This window comes from Panonychus citri, unplaced genomic scaffold (assembly GCF_014898815.1).
Source record: "Panonychus citri isolate SS breed McGregor unplaced genomic scaffold, ASM1489881v1 Contig00105, whole genome shotgun sequence".
NCBI lineage: Eukaryota > Metazoa > Arthropoda > Arachnida > Trombidiformes > Tetranychidae > Panonychus > Panonychus citri.
The window spans coordinates 156,630-176,325 of record NW_026515510.1 but is presented as its reverse complement, the minus strand read 5'-3'; the positions used below and the strand labels follow the sequence as shown (position 1 = coordinate 176,325).

Here is a 19,696-nt window from a genome sequence, read left to right as displayed (position 1 = left end):
CTTTCTGGTTTACAAAATTTCAGTGTTTTATCCCTTAAATCCAGAGATAGGGATTCGTGTTGTTATATAGTTTGCAAAAAAAGAGCCACAGGAAAAGATGGAATTGATAAGCAAGTTATCGACCTGTTAACAGTCAATATGTCATTTTGAACTGATTCTCAATTTTTGTTTCTTTTTTTCCTATTTTAATGGTAATTTAAATTAACGTTAAATTAAGTGAAATATAATCAGAACCAAATTCAGAGAATCTCATCACTTTTAATTGCTTACATGACAGATGCAAAAGTCAAGATCATCACAGATCTTTTAGCCCAATCCAACGCTATCGGAATTGACGAACTCAATATTGATGTTTAAACATATACATTTCTTTTTCTTTTTTTACCAATATTATTAATATAATCATCATCAGCATCATTATCATCATCATCATCATCATCTCTCTCTCTCTCTCCTGCTTTAAATCCGCCTTTCCTTAGTCTACCTGTTTACTTTCTGAATCTTCCTTAACTTTCTCAGCTCTTTCCCTTTCGATTTGGCACTCCTACCGCACCACTTTACCTGGTTCTGGGCGTAAATGATTGAGAAAGAGGCTGAAAAAAGAGAAGATTCTGAGGGAAGAAGATTGGAAGATGAAGATGTTCACGAAAAGAAAGAGAAAAGTGAGTAAAAAACCGGGAGCTAGGAAGTGTTCAAGTTCCGTTCTATTGATTTCGATGGTTAAACTTGACCTCTCCTTTTTTATACTTTTTCTTACTCTTTTCTCCAAATTCTCTTACAATTTATCTCCCTTCGTCTCTCCCTCTCTCCCTCTCTTCTAAACTCACTAATCAATTTGTGATCACCGTCTTAGCCTCATCTTCAAAATGAAATAAATACTCCGCTTTAAACATCCCAAGCCATTTATCAAGAATCAGATCAAATATCAACATATAATTTGATTAACCAACTTTCCATCAACTCATCTTTAAAATCAAAACTGGACAATATGAGTACAAGAATCGCCGATGAACTGACCTGCCTTGTTTGCTCAGACAAAGCAATGGGGAATAACTTTGGTGCCGTTAGTTGTGAATCTTGCAAAGCTTTTTTCCGCCGAAACGCTCACGATATCGAGGTAAGTTGACTACTTATAATCCATTTTCAGATCATGAGAACAGCTGATTCGATAATTGGAAATATTTGAAGCGAAAGTTTCACATTATTTTTGAATCTCGATCTTCTATTGATTAATTAATCGCATTCCCTTTATTATTAGCTCATGGATCCTTTTACCTTTCTAATTATCATCCCTCTTTCAAGGAAATGATTTAATAGCAATTTATGTTCAACTAATTATGATGTTTCTGTTTCAGTGATCATGATAATAGTTTTCTTTTGAAGATCATTGTTATTCACCCTTAGGGTAAAACTTTTCCTATTAGAAAATATAATTACTATCAAAATTAACTCTTTCCTCTGACTAATGATACTTTTAATTGGGTTAAAGAATCTTTATTGTTTTGTACTTCACCCATTTCTCCCAATTAATATTAATTATCTAATCAATTGTTTCTTCACCTTTTAAAACAGAAACTTCGATGTGAATTTACAGGTAAATGTTCAATTACTACATTGACCCGTCGTCATTGTCGCCGATGCAGATTGGAAAAATGTTATCATGTTGGAATGAGAAAAGATTGGATTCTAACGGAAGAGCAACTCCAAATTCGCCGAGCTCGAATTCAATCACGAAAATCAAGAGAATTAGCAACACGTACCAATGTTAATTCGGTGGTTTCTTCCTCTTCAGTATCAACATCAAGTTCACCATCATTATTATCTTCATCATGTTCATCATCTTCTTTGGCCTTATCCTTACCCAACCATCATCATGTCATCTCATCCTCTTTCTCATCATCATCTTCAAGTACAAACATTGAACAAGTTTCATCTGTTTTTTCATCTTGTTCATCCACAAACTTTCATCATGCTAATCAACAAAATCATTCAATGGATCATAATTCAACTCCCTTTATTGGCCCCATGACCTTTTGTCTTTCAAGTGGACCGTCCACTTTAAACGCATCTAATGGGATTTATGATGAGGATGATGAGGAAGATGGTGAAGATGAAGAAAGTGATAATGATTATACTGAATTATGTGATAAAATGGGTCAGAAAACTTTTCCTATTCCTAATTCATATTCTCGTAATATGCTTACATCGCTTCTAGATGATAACTCCCAAGTTCATCATCAACCGCTACATGAATTATATTCATCATCATCAATTAATCCATCTCATCATTACTCTGATTTTGATCAAATCTCATCTACATCTATGGTTCCCAATGTTCCTAGTTTTCTATCACAACCTGAGTATCATCATCACCATCAAAATGATAATAAACACCATTCATCATTTACTGTGCCTTCTAACTCTCCATCATTATATCCTTTCTCATCTTCTTCATCTTCCTCCTCATCTTCATTTTCATCTAATCATCATCTTCCGGGTCCTGTGATCTCTTCATTCCCATATAATGATAGCCGATCATCAACTTCCTCCAATTCATTTCACTCTAATTTTACAATTAAACCTGAACTCAGTGATTTCAATCAAAGGGAAGATGAAAATATCCAGAGTAAAGTTTATGATCTAATTACTGGATCCGATTTAAATTTACCAATTAGCCTTTCCAATGAATATATATCCTCTAATTTAGCTCTTAATCAGCTTCTTGATCAACGTATGAACGAGCTTAAACTTTCCTATTCGAATCACCATCAATCGTTACCCTTTATCTGTGAGGTATCAACAACCCTTGAAGAAACAATCATCCAATTAGCTGATCATATTGCGAAAAGTTCAATTGCTTCAATTAAAAGTCTTACTCCCTTTGGTCGTTTACCAATACAAGTTCGTAACGATATGTTCAAAGGATCTTTCGCCAATCTAATGATAATCCGTTTGTGCTTCTTATTTGACCTGGATAAAGGAGGATGGACAGTAAGTTAATCAATTAATCAATTGTAATATTTCCCCATCTCATCTTATTAATAATACGATTTATAGGATAACCTTAATTATTGTGATTAATCATCAATTAACACGTTCGAGTTACATATCGATATCCTTGGTAATAATGTAAACGTAAATTCTAATCCCTTTAAAGATGAATAATTAATTGCTTGGAGGTTTTCACGATTCGAATCAATATTCTGTTCTGATCATGATAATATCAAGTGATTTAATTTAATGCACTTTTTCTTTCTTTTCTTCAACAATCTTGATGTTAATTCTCAATTATTGAATGTTAATCAATGCTTTTTCTTATTTCCTCTTCCTCTTAGGCTCCTGGATCATCAAAAGTGATAAAATGGAGTTTCCTCAATTTGGATTCCCAATCAGCTTCATATTTTCTTAATTTTATCAAAGATCTTAATGAACGTTGGCAAAGAGATTTCAAAATTGGATTGATTCTTGAAGCTATAACACTTTTCAGTCTAAATAGCCCCGATATGAAATATCAAGAAAACATCAGGTATTATTTTTCAATCATCTATTTCCATCTATTGAATGTTAATTGTAGATGTAGGGATAAAGAGGATTTGCAAGAGAAAGAGGAAAAAAACGACAATGAATTGAATCAATGGCGCAAATCTGATATAAAGTTGATCTTTTCTCGCCCTTTAGCCCCATGTTTTTTTACTGAATTGCCAAATCTATTCCCTGTATAACCTTTTATTTATCATATTCAATAGACAGGGTGTGCCAGTCTGATTTTCTTGAAGGAGATCCTCCTTCTCTTGCTGATTTATTTATACTTGGTCACTTTTTTGATCATTTTTCTTAATCTTTTACATTGTGTCTGTTAGATTGAAATATTGCCCGGGCTTTACATGTACCAATTGAGTTAATCAGTTACAAAAACTGATGTGATTGGCATATCTCATTGGGATTTGATGGATTTCAATTGAAACTATCAATTAATTTGATTTTAGGCTTCTGAACCAAAAAAAAAGGTCATCACCATCATTACCTTTGCCAAGTTTATACTTTTACTTTTAAGGAAACTGTTCACAAAGGTGTCACCTCGTTTGCCTGAAGGGTTTTCTTAAGGGGCAATCATGTGTTCAGGACATTAGTCCTTAACCGATTGGCAAGAGCTTCTGTCCCTGGCCACATGATGTTCATTCATAAAAAAATACAATTAGATTGATTGTTCCTCGTTTTCACAATCTTGTAGTAAACATTGACGTTGATCACTATGATTTTGCTAATTTCATTCAGAACAGCAACAAACTAAACAGAATCTATCAATTGAAATTAATTAACATTTTAATCTGAAATTGTGAAAATTTACAAAGACAAAATTGATTAAACTGGAGATTTACCGTTTAATTAAAATACAATCAACGAGAGGTCATTCTGAAAACGAGAATACACCAATTAAATTTACTAATTTACATAAACACAATTTCTATTAATTAGAGTAAATTTTTAATACTTTTCATATGATAATTTTGATTGATTAATAATTATGAACTGTTTCAAATGAATTACATTAAATGAAAGTTAATCATCTGATTAACTTTCTTGATACTCATCGAGTTTACTTTTAATTATGTCAATTATTGTGACTTTTGAAACTAATATGAAGTTCTAATGATCTAGTTAACTATTAGATGAAAGTTAACATACAGAAATTTATCAGCATCGATACTTATAAATTGATTATAATTAACAATTGATATCATAATTTACAGGTAATTCACTTATATCATTATGTTACTATAAACTATTGATATCGAAATACCTGTTTTCCTATAAAACTATTAAGGATACTCCTTTTTTCATCATTCATCATTCCTTGATCAGTAAGAGTAACTTTAATCACAGTTAAATTATCATGAGCAATTGAATATTTATCGTTGAAATTTGGATCACAATTAAACTTTGACCGATTTCCTACTCAGAACGATATTAGATTGATTATAATATTGAAAGAAAATCTTTTAAATCGGATGATTGTAACAATTAACTATAATTTTACTGTTACTTTCTGATTTACCATTAAAAGGTTTCAACAGTTGTAACAATTTGATTTGATTGTATTATGTATTGAATTTACTTTATTTAATTTAACCGAAAATGCATCACAATCTAAATTACTTTTTACAACTGAATTGCAAATTTTTGAAACAATTTAATTCTGGAAAATGATTATTGATTATATTCTCATAAGCTGTAAATCTGTAATGTTAATTTAGTTACAACAATCAAGGGAAAATATTGTTTGAATCAAATTACAGGTAAATTTATTTTCTCCATCATCATGGTAAATTGATTGTTACCCTTAGTTTCATATGGAAATTAAATTTAATTGCAGTAATATGATTCCCACTTCTAATATTATGATGACTTTGGGTCTTTATATTTCCAATGATAAATTGATTATCACAATCATAATCATCTCGATTTAGTTTTCCTTTTAAATTGTCTAATTATTCAACTAATACATTTATGTACAATTTGTCAGATTTGTTTATCTCCTTTGGATGGAAACAAGAAAATCAAGTTAATCAGTTAATCAAGTTGTAAGACAAAATTGATTTTAATTCAAAATTTTTCTATTATTTCATCTTAATTATCTTAGTAAAGAAAAATATTTCTACACTTACCTGTTACGCCGTTACCTTGAATCAATTGGACTTTCGGTTGGTCAAGCTCGAGCTGATTGCTATGAATTACTGATGAAATTGGAGACAATTAAAGTTAACGTTGAACCATTGGACAAGATTCGGCAAATTTGTTCCTATCAACCACTGAAAGCGGGTCAATTACTATCGGAGATTCTGGATCTTGTCTGAATCGATCAATCAATCAATCAATCAATGGACATCAAACTGATTGATTTCGAAGCCAAATTCAATAACAATCAAGTGCAATAATTTAAACAATTGACCAATGAGAGAAAGTTCAAAGTTTAAGTCAACGATTCAGATACAAATATCAATATATTAATGAAAGATGGACAAAGGTCTTAATGGTCATCACATTTTATTGGTTAACAAATGGAAAAAGAAATGAATTTATTTTATTTTATTTCAATATTTTATTATCCCTCATAATATTGAATCAATAATATTTACGAATCTATGTAATCATGATTAAGATGAACACTCAAATATCAACGATTCAGTTTTGCTTTGAGAAGCAAAAGTTACTCGAGTTCAGAATTTTCTGAATCTATCTGATTGCCTGAGAATAAATAAAAATACTGAAAATGTTAATTCTCTGAGGAATTGGTTCACTTTTCTTTCTCCAAATTGATTAATGATCTAAACTAATTTTGTTGATCAACTGAAGATTAATGATGAAATTAAAGTGATACGAAGTTGATTTAGATTCAATTGTTATGGTTAATTCATTTCTCTTTTCATAATTCCAGTTGAAATTAATTGATTTCTAATTAGAAATTAAAAACCATTAACTAAGTTAATCAATTGAACTTCCCTTCAAATATAATTAACTTGTTGCTTCTGTAATCAAATCTAAATTGATACAAATTTAATTGTTCACTGATTCTTGTTACAATTTAATAATTTTAGTTTCTTATTTTTCACCTTAACAACAACAAAATTAGTTAACCGCAAATTAACAAAAACTCAATTAAATCTGATTCCATTTAATCACATTTCAATTTAATCAGTTGATTAAGTGATTAAGTAATTGTAATGACGTCTTTACAATTGAAATTAATTGTTACTCTTTTAAATTGTCAAATATATTAATCGTCAATGTGGTTAATTAAAAGCTAAGAAAAGCCAAAACTCTGGGAGTTTGGACACAAAGAGTTTACCGTTATTTTAATCCAGTTTAAATTGCTATTAATACACAAATTAATTAAGTGATAAATTGATTATCAAGTGAGGGCAATTAATAAACGTTAAAATTAACACAATATTAGTTAATCATTGGGGAAAAAACTCGTTATCAACAGTATTCAGCATTTAAATTACGTTTTTAATTCTTATAATCAAGTTGATCGGTAAGATGATGATGATGATAATGAAGATGATGCTGATTATCATCCTGTAAATTGATGATTAAATGATAAAATATTATTGATAATTAAGACTAAAAATCAACACCTCGAAGGCAAATGAGTTGTAATTAGTTGGGTTGACGTTAAACGAGCTGTCAACCTTGATGATGATTTCCAATTGAATGTACGTCAATTGATTCTGAATTAAAGTTAATCACAATTAACGTTTAACTAGTGTCATTTTATTTTGACGTCACTGAGGAATCAAATTTTTGATTCTTGTTGATTAACGATGTTGATTAAACGTGTTGATAATCAAATTGAAATATCGCAATACAATCAACAAGAAAAACAAAACTTTCATGATTAATATTAACACGAACTCAACAACAAAGTTAATTGAACTTTTCTATGGGATCACAATTAATCATCTGTTTCCTGGATAATCAACGATAAATTAAATCATCATCATTTCTATTAGTTGATTGTCTTGATTAGTTAATCAGTTTTGTCAGGTAATCATTTGTAATCATTTTTAAACAGAAAACAAATTGATAACTTGAATTTTTTTGCTTCTTTTTCAGTGATTATGAGACAACGATTTTTAAATTCACTTAATTTGATTTGATTAATTTGTTTTCTTTTCAATTTCATCTTCAAGTGATTAGTTAATTATTTGATTACTAATTAGTTACCATTTAAGTGTTTCCAGTTTCATCTTTAAATCAGAACAATTCAAATATCATCTAATTGTTGTACATCCAAATGATAATTGTTTCTTGTAGCTGATGATTAAAAGGATAATAACATTGGTAGCTCGTTGGTAACAATTAGTGGTAATTAAATTGTTGCTTAATTGGTGTTTAATTTTTGTAACTTACGATTAACAAAAATAGTAAAAAAAAAGGCCTTGAAAGTTTTACATTTTGAGATTTGTTTTAGTTATAAAAACTTTACATGTTAAAGTTGATTTAATTGTTAACAGGTACAATCAATTTTAACAATGTAATAACAATAACAACTTTGATTAATTTGTACAAACAGATTTTTGATCTGCAATCAAATTATTTTGACGATTAATTGTGTCACTTTTAAGTTTGATAATTACTCAGATCAATTAGTATGATGATTGGTAGATTTTTTTTCTTATAATTGGATATCATGTTACTGATTAAGTGATAGATTTTCATGACAATTAACTTGATAATAAAGTGGGTCGATTGGTAATAATGATGCAATAATTTAGATCGATTTGCGTTGAAATGATTTACATAGATATCCACTTAATTTGGTTAATCATCAGCTAATTGAACTGAGATGCTTTAATTGGTTTTCTCAGGTGATTCATCATTGAAATCGCCACAATCGAGTCGTAGCGATGTAATTGTGGTACTAAGTCGCTTGTATTTCGGCAAAATTGTGTTGTGTTCGTTTTCCAATTTTTTGTATTTTTCTTCAATTTGGTTCAATTTTTCGTTTAACGTGTTGATCTCCTCGATTTTACTGTCCATCTCTCGTTTGTGCTGTTCGTTTCTTGATTTTGATTCTTCTGTTAATTTATTTTCCCAGAATGATTTAGTTGCATCAACTTGTTGAACTAAATTAACACTTTGTTCAATTGCTTTGACCAATTTTGAATTAAGAATTTCTTTTGCTCTCTTTTCCTCTTCAATTGTGTCTTTTAAAATTTTAATCTGTGATTGATATTGAATTTCGGTCGTTTTTAATTTAGTTTCAGCCATTTGTTTGGTTAATCGTAATTGCTCTTGAATTTCACTGATTTGTTGACGGTTTAATTGTTTCTCTTTCTCTGCAAATTCCAATTGTTGCTCCAATCTTTTCATCTCAAATAAATGTGAAGTATTGACAATATCTTCGTCAAGTTTCATCTTTTTAGATTGGCGAAAATCAGTTGATCCATTTGATAATTTATGCTTCATGGTTTCCAACTCGAAAAAGTTATTAGCACCATCTTCGTTCAAGGTTAGCCTAAACGGTGAAATAGGTTGAAATTGTGGCACACAGTTACTATCGTGATCATCTTCAATGATGAATTGTGGTGAAGGAAGAGCGGCATTTGATTTCTTCTCATTGTCAATAGGTTCAGGTTCGGGTTCGGGTTCGTGATCTGGTTCGCTGGTTTGAGTTTCATCCTCATCTGATACAATGTCAAATTGATTTTCATTCATGGACGGAGGTGGTGTAGATGTTGATGAAGTGGTGAATACAGATGATGTTGATGTTGATGTTGAAGGTTCATTTGGTTTCAATGGTACAGCGTTAGTAGGATTTGAAATTTTGATCGGTGTTGATTTTGGATTAGATACTTGATCTAGATTATCAACAGTTTCCGGTTGATTTGTGGTGACCGTTGCTGGTGCTGGTGTCGGTGCGCGTGTTGGTGCTGTTGCTGTTACTGTTGCTGATGCTGGTGTTGGTGAGGGTGAGGGTGCGGGTGAGGGTATACGTTCAATTAAAGTTGTAAGAGGTGAAGGTCCAACAGTATTGATCACTGTGTTTGTCTCATTGGTCTCACTAATCTCATTAACAATCTCATCGATAATCTCATCGTCATTGTTGTTTATGTCAATTGTAACTTCTCCATTAGAATTTTCATCTGAATGTTTAGATGAAGTTTCTTCATTAATTTCAAGTTGTATTTCATTTGGAGTAACACTTGGATTATTTATCACACCACCAACAATAGATTCATCATCAGTTAATTCAATTATATCTGGAATAGAATTTTTCTTAATATAATCTTTATCACGAGCTGTAAGTTTCCGTCGCTCTTTACCATAGTTCATCTTAATTTTGAACTTTTTCTCGATACTCTCGAGATATTGTTTGGCTTGAGATTTGGCTTCGGCTAATCTTTCATTGTCTTTTCTATCTGGTATTAGATCAGAAAGTCTGGGTACCCAACATTCATCGGCACTGACTCTGACTCTACAAAATTAGAAGAAAAATAATGAACGCGTTTTAAATCGTTTCGAATGACCAAAAAAGCGTTAAAAAACTTGCGATGATTTAAAAAAAAAAGAAAGCAAAAATACCTTTCACCAAACGCAAATAATATTATATCGACACGTCCGGAGGCTCGATTGAATTTAATAAGTTTAGCGGGCACAAATTTTCCTGCAAATTAAGTGAATAAAAGCAAACAATTAGTTAAAATGATTCAAGAAAAACAGAGAGGATACAAAAAGCTTTCGTAGTGAATAATAGCAAAGGCAAAAAAACTCTTACTCTCTGTATCTATATCAACAATGACCAAAGGATGACCCCAAGGGCAAGGGTTTGTTAGCCAATTTTCAGCGTCTCTTCTGTAATTCCAAATACAATAAGGACAATCTTCCAAAAATCGAATCTTTGTATCAACAGCTCGTCTGAAAGCTGTGGCCAGTTTGTCAAAGTCGGCCATTTGTCTGAGTATCGATTTATCAACGTTAAGCCGTGTAGAGTAACGAAAAATAACTAAACAATTATGAATAATCAGATAAATATCATGAAGAAAAGCTCTTGGGCTATTGTAAGAATTATTTTCAGCTCGTTTTCCAATTTCCGAAACATCTATCGGGTTAGCACAGGCTTGAAATTTAGTGAGAGGCCAGAGAAATGGGTCTGGTGCCTCCTGGAAACATGGAAAAAATTTAAATAATATGAATAATATGAATAAGTTACTGCCGATTCTATGGTGTCTTTTAAAATTCTATTGGAGCTACTAACCGGCTTTAGAGAATCTAAAATACATTTCAACAAAGTGTTCAGTGTCTTTTTGGGCACTGGTTCGAAATCTTCACCCTTGACCCACTTTTTAGCATCACGATCCAATGAAATACACTCTGGACACACTGATTCAAATTTTTTCAATCCATTAACATCCAACAAACGTGGTTTATAATCAGAGACGCATTTAAGATGAAAATTGCGACCGCACTTGTTACAATTGAGCTTGTGTTGGCAAATACGATGGCAAAACCAGCAATAATGATCCTTCATCTGAGGAAAAGAATCAAGATGAAATCTGATTAATTAGTTTAATGAATCAGGGGAAAAAAAGATGAAGGTCTTACCATTTTTATTGACTAACAAGTTGAAGACAATCAGATGATCCAATTAAAATTAAAATAATTCACAAGATTAACAAGGCAACTTACATATCTAAAATCAGAGAATCAGTGAAATACAAAGAGTAAACTAAATTAATCAAAAAGATTAAATACTAATCACAATTAGATGGAGAAAGAAACTAAACCGATTTTAAAGGAAAGTGATAAAAAGGAAACACCAAAAGTTAACATTGGAAAAGAATTGAAGAGAAAAAATAAATTATAGATAAAGAAATTAGAAGATTAATTTACCACAAATAATCACCTTTAATTAAGAATCTTGTTTGATTGATTAAGATTAGAAGATAATTGATTAACACAAAAGAAATAAAAATAAAAAGGTAATAAAAAGTTACTTGTAAAAGGAAAGAAACATTTTGTAGGCTTAACATAAACAAAGAGAAGTGAAAATGAGAAATGAGAGAAAAAAAGAAAAGAGAAAAATTTGGAAAATCAAATTTCGCGGTTAAATTGGAATTTGAAAATTGGAGGGTAACTTGATTTTCGCATTTTCAACAGCAATTAACAGTTGATTGTTTGAAAGCTAAAGATTTATTTAACTATCATTGGGTTGATAATTAAGCTAATTTACTCTCTTTTCATGTGTTTACACTGATTAACAATTTGGTACAAATGTAATTGTTTTGGTTGTTACATTTGAACAACTGATTTAACCTTTGATTGTGATGATCGTGTTACTTTTGTTGTTAACTAATTGTTGTTTGTTGATTAACAGTTTGTTGGTAAATATTTAAGGTTTGTTGGTGAATTGATTTGGGAAAAACTATGTAATCAGTTTGCTTTTCAATTGTTATTCATTGGAAACAATTTACAATTGTATCTTCTAATTAGTGTAAATAAGTGAAAACAAACAAACAATCCGATAATTGGCTTGATTAATTAGTTGATTTAGTTGATTAAAGCTACTTTTTGATTGTTGAAAATTCAATTGGGGAATTGGCTATTTACCTTTAGTGTTTATCCAGAGACTGACCAGTTCAATGGAAGTGACCGTAAGACTGAAAATCGTCTTCGAGGTCAACAGATTTGGACGAAAATCGAGTTTACTTGGACCAAAGTTTTCGAGCTTCGCTTGACCACTTGACCATTTCTGCTTTTTTTTACAGAATTTTTGTTCTATTCTCTTATTGACATTCGTGGTAAGAAAAGATGATTGAAACAATCAACAAATTGTGTTCCAATCGAGTTGATCAACTTTTTTCTTCCAAAATTTTTTCATAATTTAGTCAATCATCGATTTCAATACTTAATTCTCGAGGCAACAATAGATTCGTTCGTTGAGGTGAGTTAATCAACAACAATTAAGAGAACAGAATCTAATTAATCAACTCTAATTTCCACAAATTAAATTGATTGAGATCAACAATGTAACCACTTTTGATTACAATCTAATGTTTACACAGATTAATTTCCACTTGATGTTTCCACTTAATTGTTTCTCTTTGAAAACAATTAGCTTTCTTAATTGCTATTGAAACAATCAAAACTTATTAATTACTTACAATATGAATTATTGATTGAAGTCTTAACAGTTAAATTGTTAACCAAATTGTTGGATCAATTAGAGGAAAACAAAAGCAATTTGAATTTGCGGCCAGAAAATAATCATTTACAGTTGATCACAACAAGAAATAAGAAATGATTAAATTAACTATTGATGAATTTTGATAATTATGATCTAACTGAATTAACTAATGACCATTTAGGCAGCAATTAAGAAACCGTTAAAATCTTTAACCCCTTAATTGTGATGATCAAAAAATCAAATAATCATTAGTGTGAGAAATCAAATTAATCACCTCAATTAAAAAGCATCCAGAGTTTAATGAACAATCAATCCATGTGATCATCAGTTTTTTTATTTCTCAGCAACTCAAAGTGGTTAAAACAACAAACAGTTAATTACCTGTTCTCCTCATCTAATTAGATGTAAATTGCTGTTAATTTCATACCAAAAGAATACAATAAAATGGAATCACTTCAATTTCTCATGGTCAGTTAATCGCAATGGTCAACAATCAAATCGAGCTCTCGATCGTTACACTTCATTAGCATTCAACTTCTCTGAATACTAATTCTTAATGAAGATGAAGATGAAGATGAAGATAATATCAATAGGAATATATTGGTTACTATAAATAGAAGATAAAGAAACAATGTCAATGGTAAAAAACGAAACATCTATTGATCAGAACGAAACGAAAAGATACAAAAATGAGCCATTAGGAAGTTCGAAATCAATGTAAACCCGATTAAGGAGATTTTTTTGTATTGCTCTTCGAGAATTTCGAGATTTGAATATGAGTAAAAGAAATGAAATTCTGAAGTCATTGGAAAATGATTAAGTGAAAATAACAAGGACGAAGTGACCAACCGATTGGACAGAAAAATGGACCATGAAAGTTTGAATGGAATAAAGAAATTGGAAAGATTAAAAACTGATTAGAAAGTGGAAAAAGAAAAAATCAACTTACTAATCTGAACAATAAACTATTAATAGAATAGAATGAAAGTACTCTGGTCCATGGGTAAAGTTCTGAATTCAAGTCATGGTAAACAATCAAATAATCGATAATTTGTTTCTCTAAAAGGAAACCAGAAAGAGAAAGGAAAAGATTCCAGTTAAAAGAATCAGTTGTGTCAGATTTTTGTTCCCTCGAATCAAGAAGATCGAGGAAAATGTCCAAAAAGGAAAAACACACTAGAGATATTCCAAGAAGAATGTTCAACAAGAATAATAATAATCTTGTCATGCTCGGTTTTCCATCGATTCTCAAGTGAATATCCAAGCTTAGAGTGAGTGAATTTCAGGGAGAAAATAATCTAGTAAAAGGAGTCGAAAGGAAGAAAAAAATAACAGAGAGATTGAGAATTCGTTGTAAGAAAGTTTAAGTGATTTTCTCTTTGGGTCAAAATGAGTCTGTCTCGAGTCACTTGCCCTTTCAATCGTTCTCAATATCAAATCTTCCATCTCTTCATCTTTCATCATCATCGAAAATAACAATCATCTTAACCATTCTGATAATCGACCAACGAAACACCCGATCAACTGAACAATCGATTACTCCAGGGTATTAATTATCTTTCGTTCATTGCGACTTGTCATTTATTCTTGACAATTTCAGAGTTTTTCAGTGATTTCTTGATATTCTAATTCTAAATCGTCCATGTGTTACAAATCGATATAAATCATGATCACAATGATGGAATTTTATTCCTCTAACTGAATTTAGAATTTTTTAAACTACGAACTTGTTTTCTTTTCTTTCCCTGTTCGTTGTAAGTTGAGAAAAAAAAAGACAAAAAGAAAACAATGAGAAGTGATCAACCTCTTCTTCCATCCAATCCACCGACTGGGCCTTTAATTTCATCAGCTGATTTAGATCATCACCAATCAACTCGTCCATTGGTACAATTGAGTAAACAAGATTCCAACCCGTGGTCAACAACTTCAAACAATTCATCGTTTAATAAACACTCAAACAGCGGTGGTCGAGGTGGTGACAGTTCAAATGGTCCAGGTCATGGTGTTGGTTATAGTGGACATTTTAATCAACCTCCACCGCTTCCACCTCCATTGTACCGATCACGACATCGGGAAACCGATACGGAAACTTTATTAACTTATACGAAAGGTTTTCTTGTTTGTGCTTATTTTGTTTTCATCATTGGTTCGGGTATAACAATTAAGGAGCTATTTACATTTCTTTTCGCCGATTACAATCAAGACACCGAATGGATCGCCGGTATAATCATAGTAATACTCATTGGTATCTCGGTTATGGGTCTTTATGGTGCTTTCAAGGAGGATTCGTGTATCTTATTGGTCTATGGGTGCATCATATTGACCGTTTTCCTACTTCACATTGCCTTACTTTTGGTTCTTAAAAACGCTTGTGTTGATAAACGTGACATTTGCTCTCAAAATGTGGCCACTCCACCGGGCTTAGCACCGATTCTAGTGGCCATCTCTGAACTGGCCATCGCTTTATCAGCGTTCTTTATGACTTTGGTCATTGAATCAGAGAAAAAGAAACAATCAGTTCCAAGGTTATATCCAGTGGGTGAAAACTCGTGCCAAACATTATAAACAATATAACAATTTTCGACTAATTATCTCTCCTCTCTTTCCACCATAAACTATTATTATATATAAATAATCAACTAATTACCATAGATAAATATCATCATCATCGTATACAGCCAAAGATGAAGAGTTGATGACGACTTTTATACTATTCTAGGAGCTAATGATGATCGATTGAAGGGAAACTAAGGCCTCAGGCAAAGTGACACTTTCACCAAGTTTAAATTCATCATTTATCTCAACTTATATAAAGTAACAGATAGATTAAAGATAATATTAACCCAAAGTTTGTCTCTAGTTGATTATCATTACCTTAAGGAATAATATAAAAGTCGTTGCGAACTCAAAGTCTTTGGATGTACTAGATTATCAATAGACTCCAAATATTATTTGATTTCTTTTCTATCTCAAATTATTGGGTAATCACCAATTAACCCAAAGTTGATTGAATAAATTTCCAATTCGTCATTGAAAATGTTTATCTCTCCATGTGCTCATCAGAATCATTCCAATTCATCGTCCATTGACTTACAATTGAACTTTTGACCTACCCTCAATATCTAGTATTCACAGGAGAAGATGAGAGAGAGAGAGAGAGAGAGAGAGAGAGAGAAATATAATTATATCTTCCTCTTCCTCCTTCTAATCATCATCTTCAGCTTCATCAGAATCAAGAGTTTAACAAGAAAAAGTTATCGATCCAACTGATTCCAACTAGATGAATTCACCATGATGTTCACCAGCATCCTCATCTCCCTGATGGTAAAACCAAAAGAGAGGAAGATAGAATTAGGAATTTTCTTGATTCTCCTCATTGATTCTGGATTCTCGAGCCATTTATTATCACGATATTACATGAGTACATTTTTTGTTTCTTTCTTTTCATCTTTCATCTCATATTATTAGTTTTCTTCATTTCATTTCATCTTCCTGATGATTCTGATATGATTAAGGTGATAATCTTTATACTTTTCCGGTTCCATTACAACAAGATCATTATTAACTGAGGAAAATGTTTATCTAATCAAAATTACCGATAATCACATTGATGAAATACTATTAATATAAACAAAACACATTCACATTGTCGTATCCGCCTTATAATCAATTATCCTGATCAATTTAAATCAACAATCAACCGAAAAATACTAATCACAGTTAATCATTAGGATTTATACATTTACAATTAAATTCAATCCATGAAAATTAAACTGATAACATTACAGACAATTTGATAAACATCTTCCGTCCTCAGTTCTTAATCAACTTGTTAATTACTGTTGATTAACAATTTAAATCGAGAATCAAATCCGATTTAACAATCCAAAACAAACTATAAATCAATATTTATATATAAAAATTAAACACCAATTACTGTTTTCTTTCAACAATTAACTCAACAATTAAAAATCTCCAGAGAGACTCCAGTAAATTAAGTTAACACTATTTAATGAAACAATTAAAGAAAACAATTTGTAAATTAATGTTGTAGTTAAGTCTGAAAACAAATGATTAAAACAATTTTTTACTCTTTCATGTAAACAGCATTTAATTGTAAACTAAATTAACTCAAATAAATGAAACAATCAAAGATGACAATTTGTCCATTACAAGTAATCAATTGATTGATCAGTTTAAATGGTTTTATATACAGATTCCTATGGAAACTTTTAACATTCAATCTGCATCACCCTGTAGATTAATTGAGTCGTAATTTGCTCAATTAAATTGCAACAATCAGCTAATCATGAATGGTAATGATTATGATGGAAAAACCTTATTATTTATTTTTACAAGTTCCATCTCAATGTAATTGTAACGATTTTTTTTTCTCTTCTTTCGAAATCGTTAAAAAAAAGTTCTAATTCGTTGTATTATTATATTGGATTGCGTGACTTTCGAGAGATATTATTATGTATCATGATCGATTGTGAATTCTATCCCCAGTTTTATATTCTCCATATTCATTATCATATATTCAGTTCAACGAAAATTGAAACTGAACTTTGGAAGAGAGAGAGAGAGAGAGAGAGAAAAGTTCGAGAGGGAGAATTTTTCTTCTATTGTTTCGATTTAAATTCTAAGAGACCATGAGTTCTAACGATATTGTTACCATGATAATAGATAATAATTGTTTCTCCTTGGAAACTTGGAATATTTTGGAACAAGCAAGCGAAGGTCAGTTAAAGGTCACTTCGTTCATAAACTAACCTTAGCTACGAAATCAGGATGATGATGAATTGAGATGAAAGTTGAGAGATGATGTTCTCGGTGGTTGGTTGATTGTTTCGATTATGATTATAACAATAATTTGATTCGAAATCGAATTAATTGAATTAGCATTAGAAGGAGAATGAACAATTAAAACATATTTTCCAAGTTAATTGTGATTAATGATAAGTGATTGTCTCATCATTTAGATCGTGTTGATGGTTGGAATTGTTGTTTCTCCTTCTCATCGATTTACTTTTTTTCCTCTTCCACTTTAACCATCATTAGGGTTCACAATTAAGGTTGACAATTAAAGATGGAACCACAATAAATACATAATATCATGTTTCCAGGGTATAAATTGTTTTCCATCATGTTGATAATGATAATAATCATTATTTGTGTCATGTTAAAAGGATTCTGTTGGTTTCTATTAAGAAACTCATTAAGATGAAATTGTTTATGTTATCATGAAATTAATGGTTTATTTCAACATAATCAACATCCAGAGTTACTGGTTAATCGGAATGATGAAAATATCATCAGCATCTTCATCATACATGATAACAAAGGAAATGATAACAATTTTTTTCTCTTGTTTTTTTTTCTTCATATTTTCTGTTATTCTATTGTTATTTTTATCATTTCTGAGTTTCTCAACTTTTTTTCTCAATAATAAACTGGACCAAAATTTTTCATCACTGTCATGATGATGGAAATGAATCTGAATGAATTTTCCTATGATATGTAATGAAAATTTACTCAAGATAATCAGATATGTGTTGTTTATCAGATTATTTCAATTGCTATTCAGAACTTTGAATCTCCATTCTCATGGTAACTAATATATTTATGTATAAATATCATAAACTTGATCATGAATAATAATAACTAGGTCATGATAAAGATGAGGGGAAGGATGAGATTGATGAAAAAGGAAGTGAAATTGAATTGATGGGCTGAAAAAAAAAGTTCTCATTGAATTTGATGGAAACAAAAAATTCGAGGAAACTTCTTAGATCTTTTCTTACAACTTATTTAACCTTCGACAATTTATATGAGTCCAATTTTTTCAGAACTTTTTATCATCATGAAGATGACCATTAGTGTATTCATGATGACGATGAACAAGGTTTCGTTTTTTTTTATTTTGAACAATTTATTATTAATAAAAGGTTATCATTAACATGATCGATTAAGATTGAAACGTTTGGACAATTTGTTTCACCATTCAGATTGAGATATTGATGAATGTTCAGATTATTATCATGACGATAATGTTCAGTCTGATTCCCTGATAACCTTGGGTAACACCCAAAATCTAATAATAAACTTTCAGTTCAAATCTTAATCTAATGAATTTATGAATAAGTTTTCACCTTTCTCTCCATGAATCGTCCTGATAATCGGAACAATTTGAATCAAGACTCCAACTCAATCCATCCAATGATTAACCATGATTAATATTCAAGAACTGGGCATTTATATTCATGGTAAAGTTGATCCATTTTGTTCATGTTGTTCATTTTGTTTTCATGATATTTTTTTTTAATACAAAGTCATTGAACTGAATTTAATGTTACACATTAAATGATTACAATAGTAACTAGATAAACAATTGAAACTATTAAATCAACAATTCAATGAGATTTTCATGAGATTTCAATTTATTCAACTAAAAAATGATCCTAAAAGCTATTAAATTGTTACCATTAAAAGTTAATTGAAACAATTTAAAGTTTTTTTTATCTCAACTTGAACGTTAATATTATTGTATTATTTTGCTTATGTTGAAATTAGATGGCAATTAAATTGCAATTAGTTTTGTTTCATTAATTTCCAATTAAACTATTAGATTAATTTAGTTTACAATTAGTTTAATTGTGAATGAATCAATTTACATCGACCTTGATATCTTATTTATATTTAATAAGTTCATTGATACAGTTGATCAATTTATTTATTTTTCTTGATTATTAAGCAAAATTTTTATCTGGATTAAGATGATGATTAGGCTTAAATCATGATTTATGAGCTAATTGTTGGTAATGAAGAGTAATCAATGTCATCAGAAATTTTATCGTAATTAATCAACTATGAATTATGAGTTCGTTGGTATTGTCTCGTTGATTACGATTAGTTAATCATAAAACTTGATCAATACTCAGAGTATGATGATGATGATGATGTATTAAGAAATTATTTGATTAGTTAACAGTTTCTATGGGCTGA

General features: G+C 30.4%; 3 protein-coding genes across 7 annotated transcripts; 2 read left to right on the top strand and 1 right to left on the bottom strand.

Annotated features, from left to right (window-relative positions):
• The first annotated feature begins 51 nt into the window (after positions 1–51).
• On the top strand, positions 52–6,464 carry LOC128389160 (uncharacterized). Of its 4 annotated transcripts, none has more exons than XM_053348692.1 (5): positions 52–191; positions 413–1,117; positions 1,573–2,991; positions 3,336–3,526; positions 5,642–6,464. In XM_053348692.1, the coding sequence occupies exons 2-5, from the start codon at positions 989–991 to the stop codon at positions 5,853–5,855; spliced, it is 1,953 nt and encodes a 650-aa protein (XP_053204667.1). In that variant the 5' UTR covers positions 52–191; positions 413–988; the 3' UTR covers positions 5,856–6,464. The 4 variants fall into 4 exon arrangements, with proteins under 4 accessions (XP_053204667.1, XP_053204666.1, XP_053204668.1 ...); XM_053348691.1 differs by having other exon boundaries at positions 278–1,117; XM_053348693.1 differs by having other exon boundaries at positions 62–191; positions 854–1,117.
• Positions 6,465–7,950: 1,486 nt separating this feature from the next.
• Positions 7,951–11,551, bottom strand: LOC128389158 (protein kinase C-binding protein 1-like). 2 transcript variants are annotated; one of them, XM_053348687.1, is made up of 6 exons: positions 11,411–11,551; positions 11,110–11,197; positions 10,763–11,035; positions 10,283–10,667; positions 10,090–10,171; positions 7,951–9,982 (listed from the first exon to the last, which is right to left on the bottom strand). In XM_053348687.1, exons 2-6 carry the CDS (start codon positions 11,110–11,112, stop codon positions 8,356–8,358), a joined length of 2,370 nt encoding a protein of 789 aa, XP_053204662.1. In that variant the 5' UTR covers positions 11,113–11,197; positions 11,411–11,551; the 3' UTR covers positions 7,951–8,355. The 2 variants fall into 2 exon arrangements, with proteins under 2 accessions (XP_053204662.1, XP_053204663.1); XM_053348688.1 differs by having other exon boundaries at positions 11,398–11,539.
• A 142-nt stretch (positions 11,552–11,693) lies between these two features.
• Positions 11,694–16,847, top strand: LOC128389159 (uncharacterized). The gene is made up of 2 exons (XM_053348689.1): positions 11,694–12,305; positions 12,393–16,847. The coding sequence occupies exon 2, from the start codon at positions 14,480–14,482 to the stop codon at positions 15,254–15,256; it is 777 nt and encodes a 258-aa protein (XP_053204664.1). The 5' UTR covers positions 11,694–12,305; positions 12,393–14,479; the 3' UTR covers positions 15,257–16,847.
• The last annotated feature ends 2,849 nt before the right edge of the window (positions 16,848–19,696 follow it).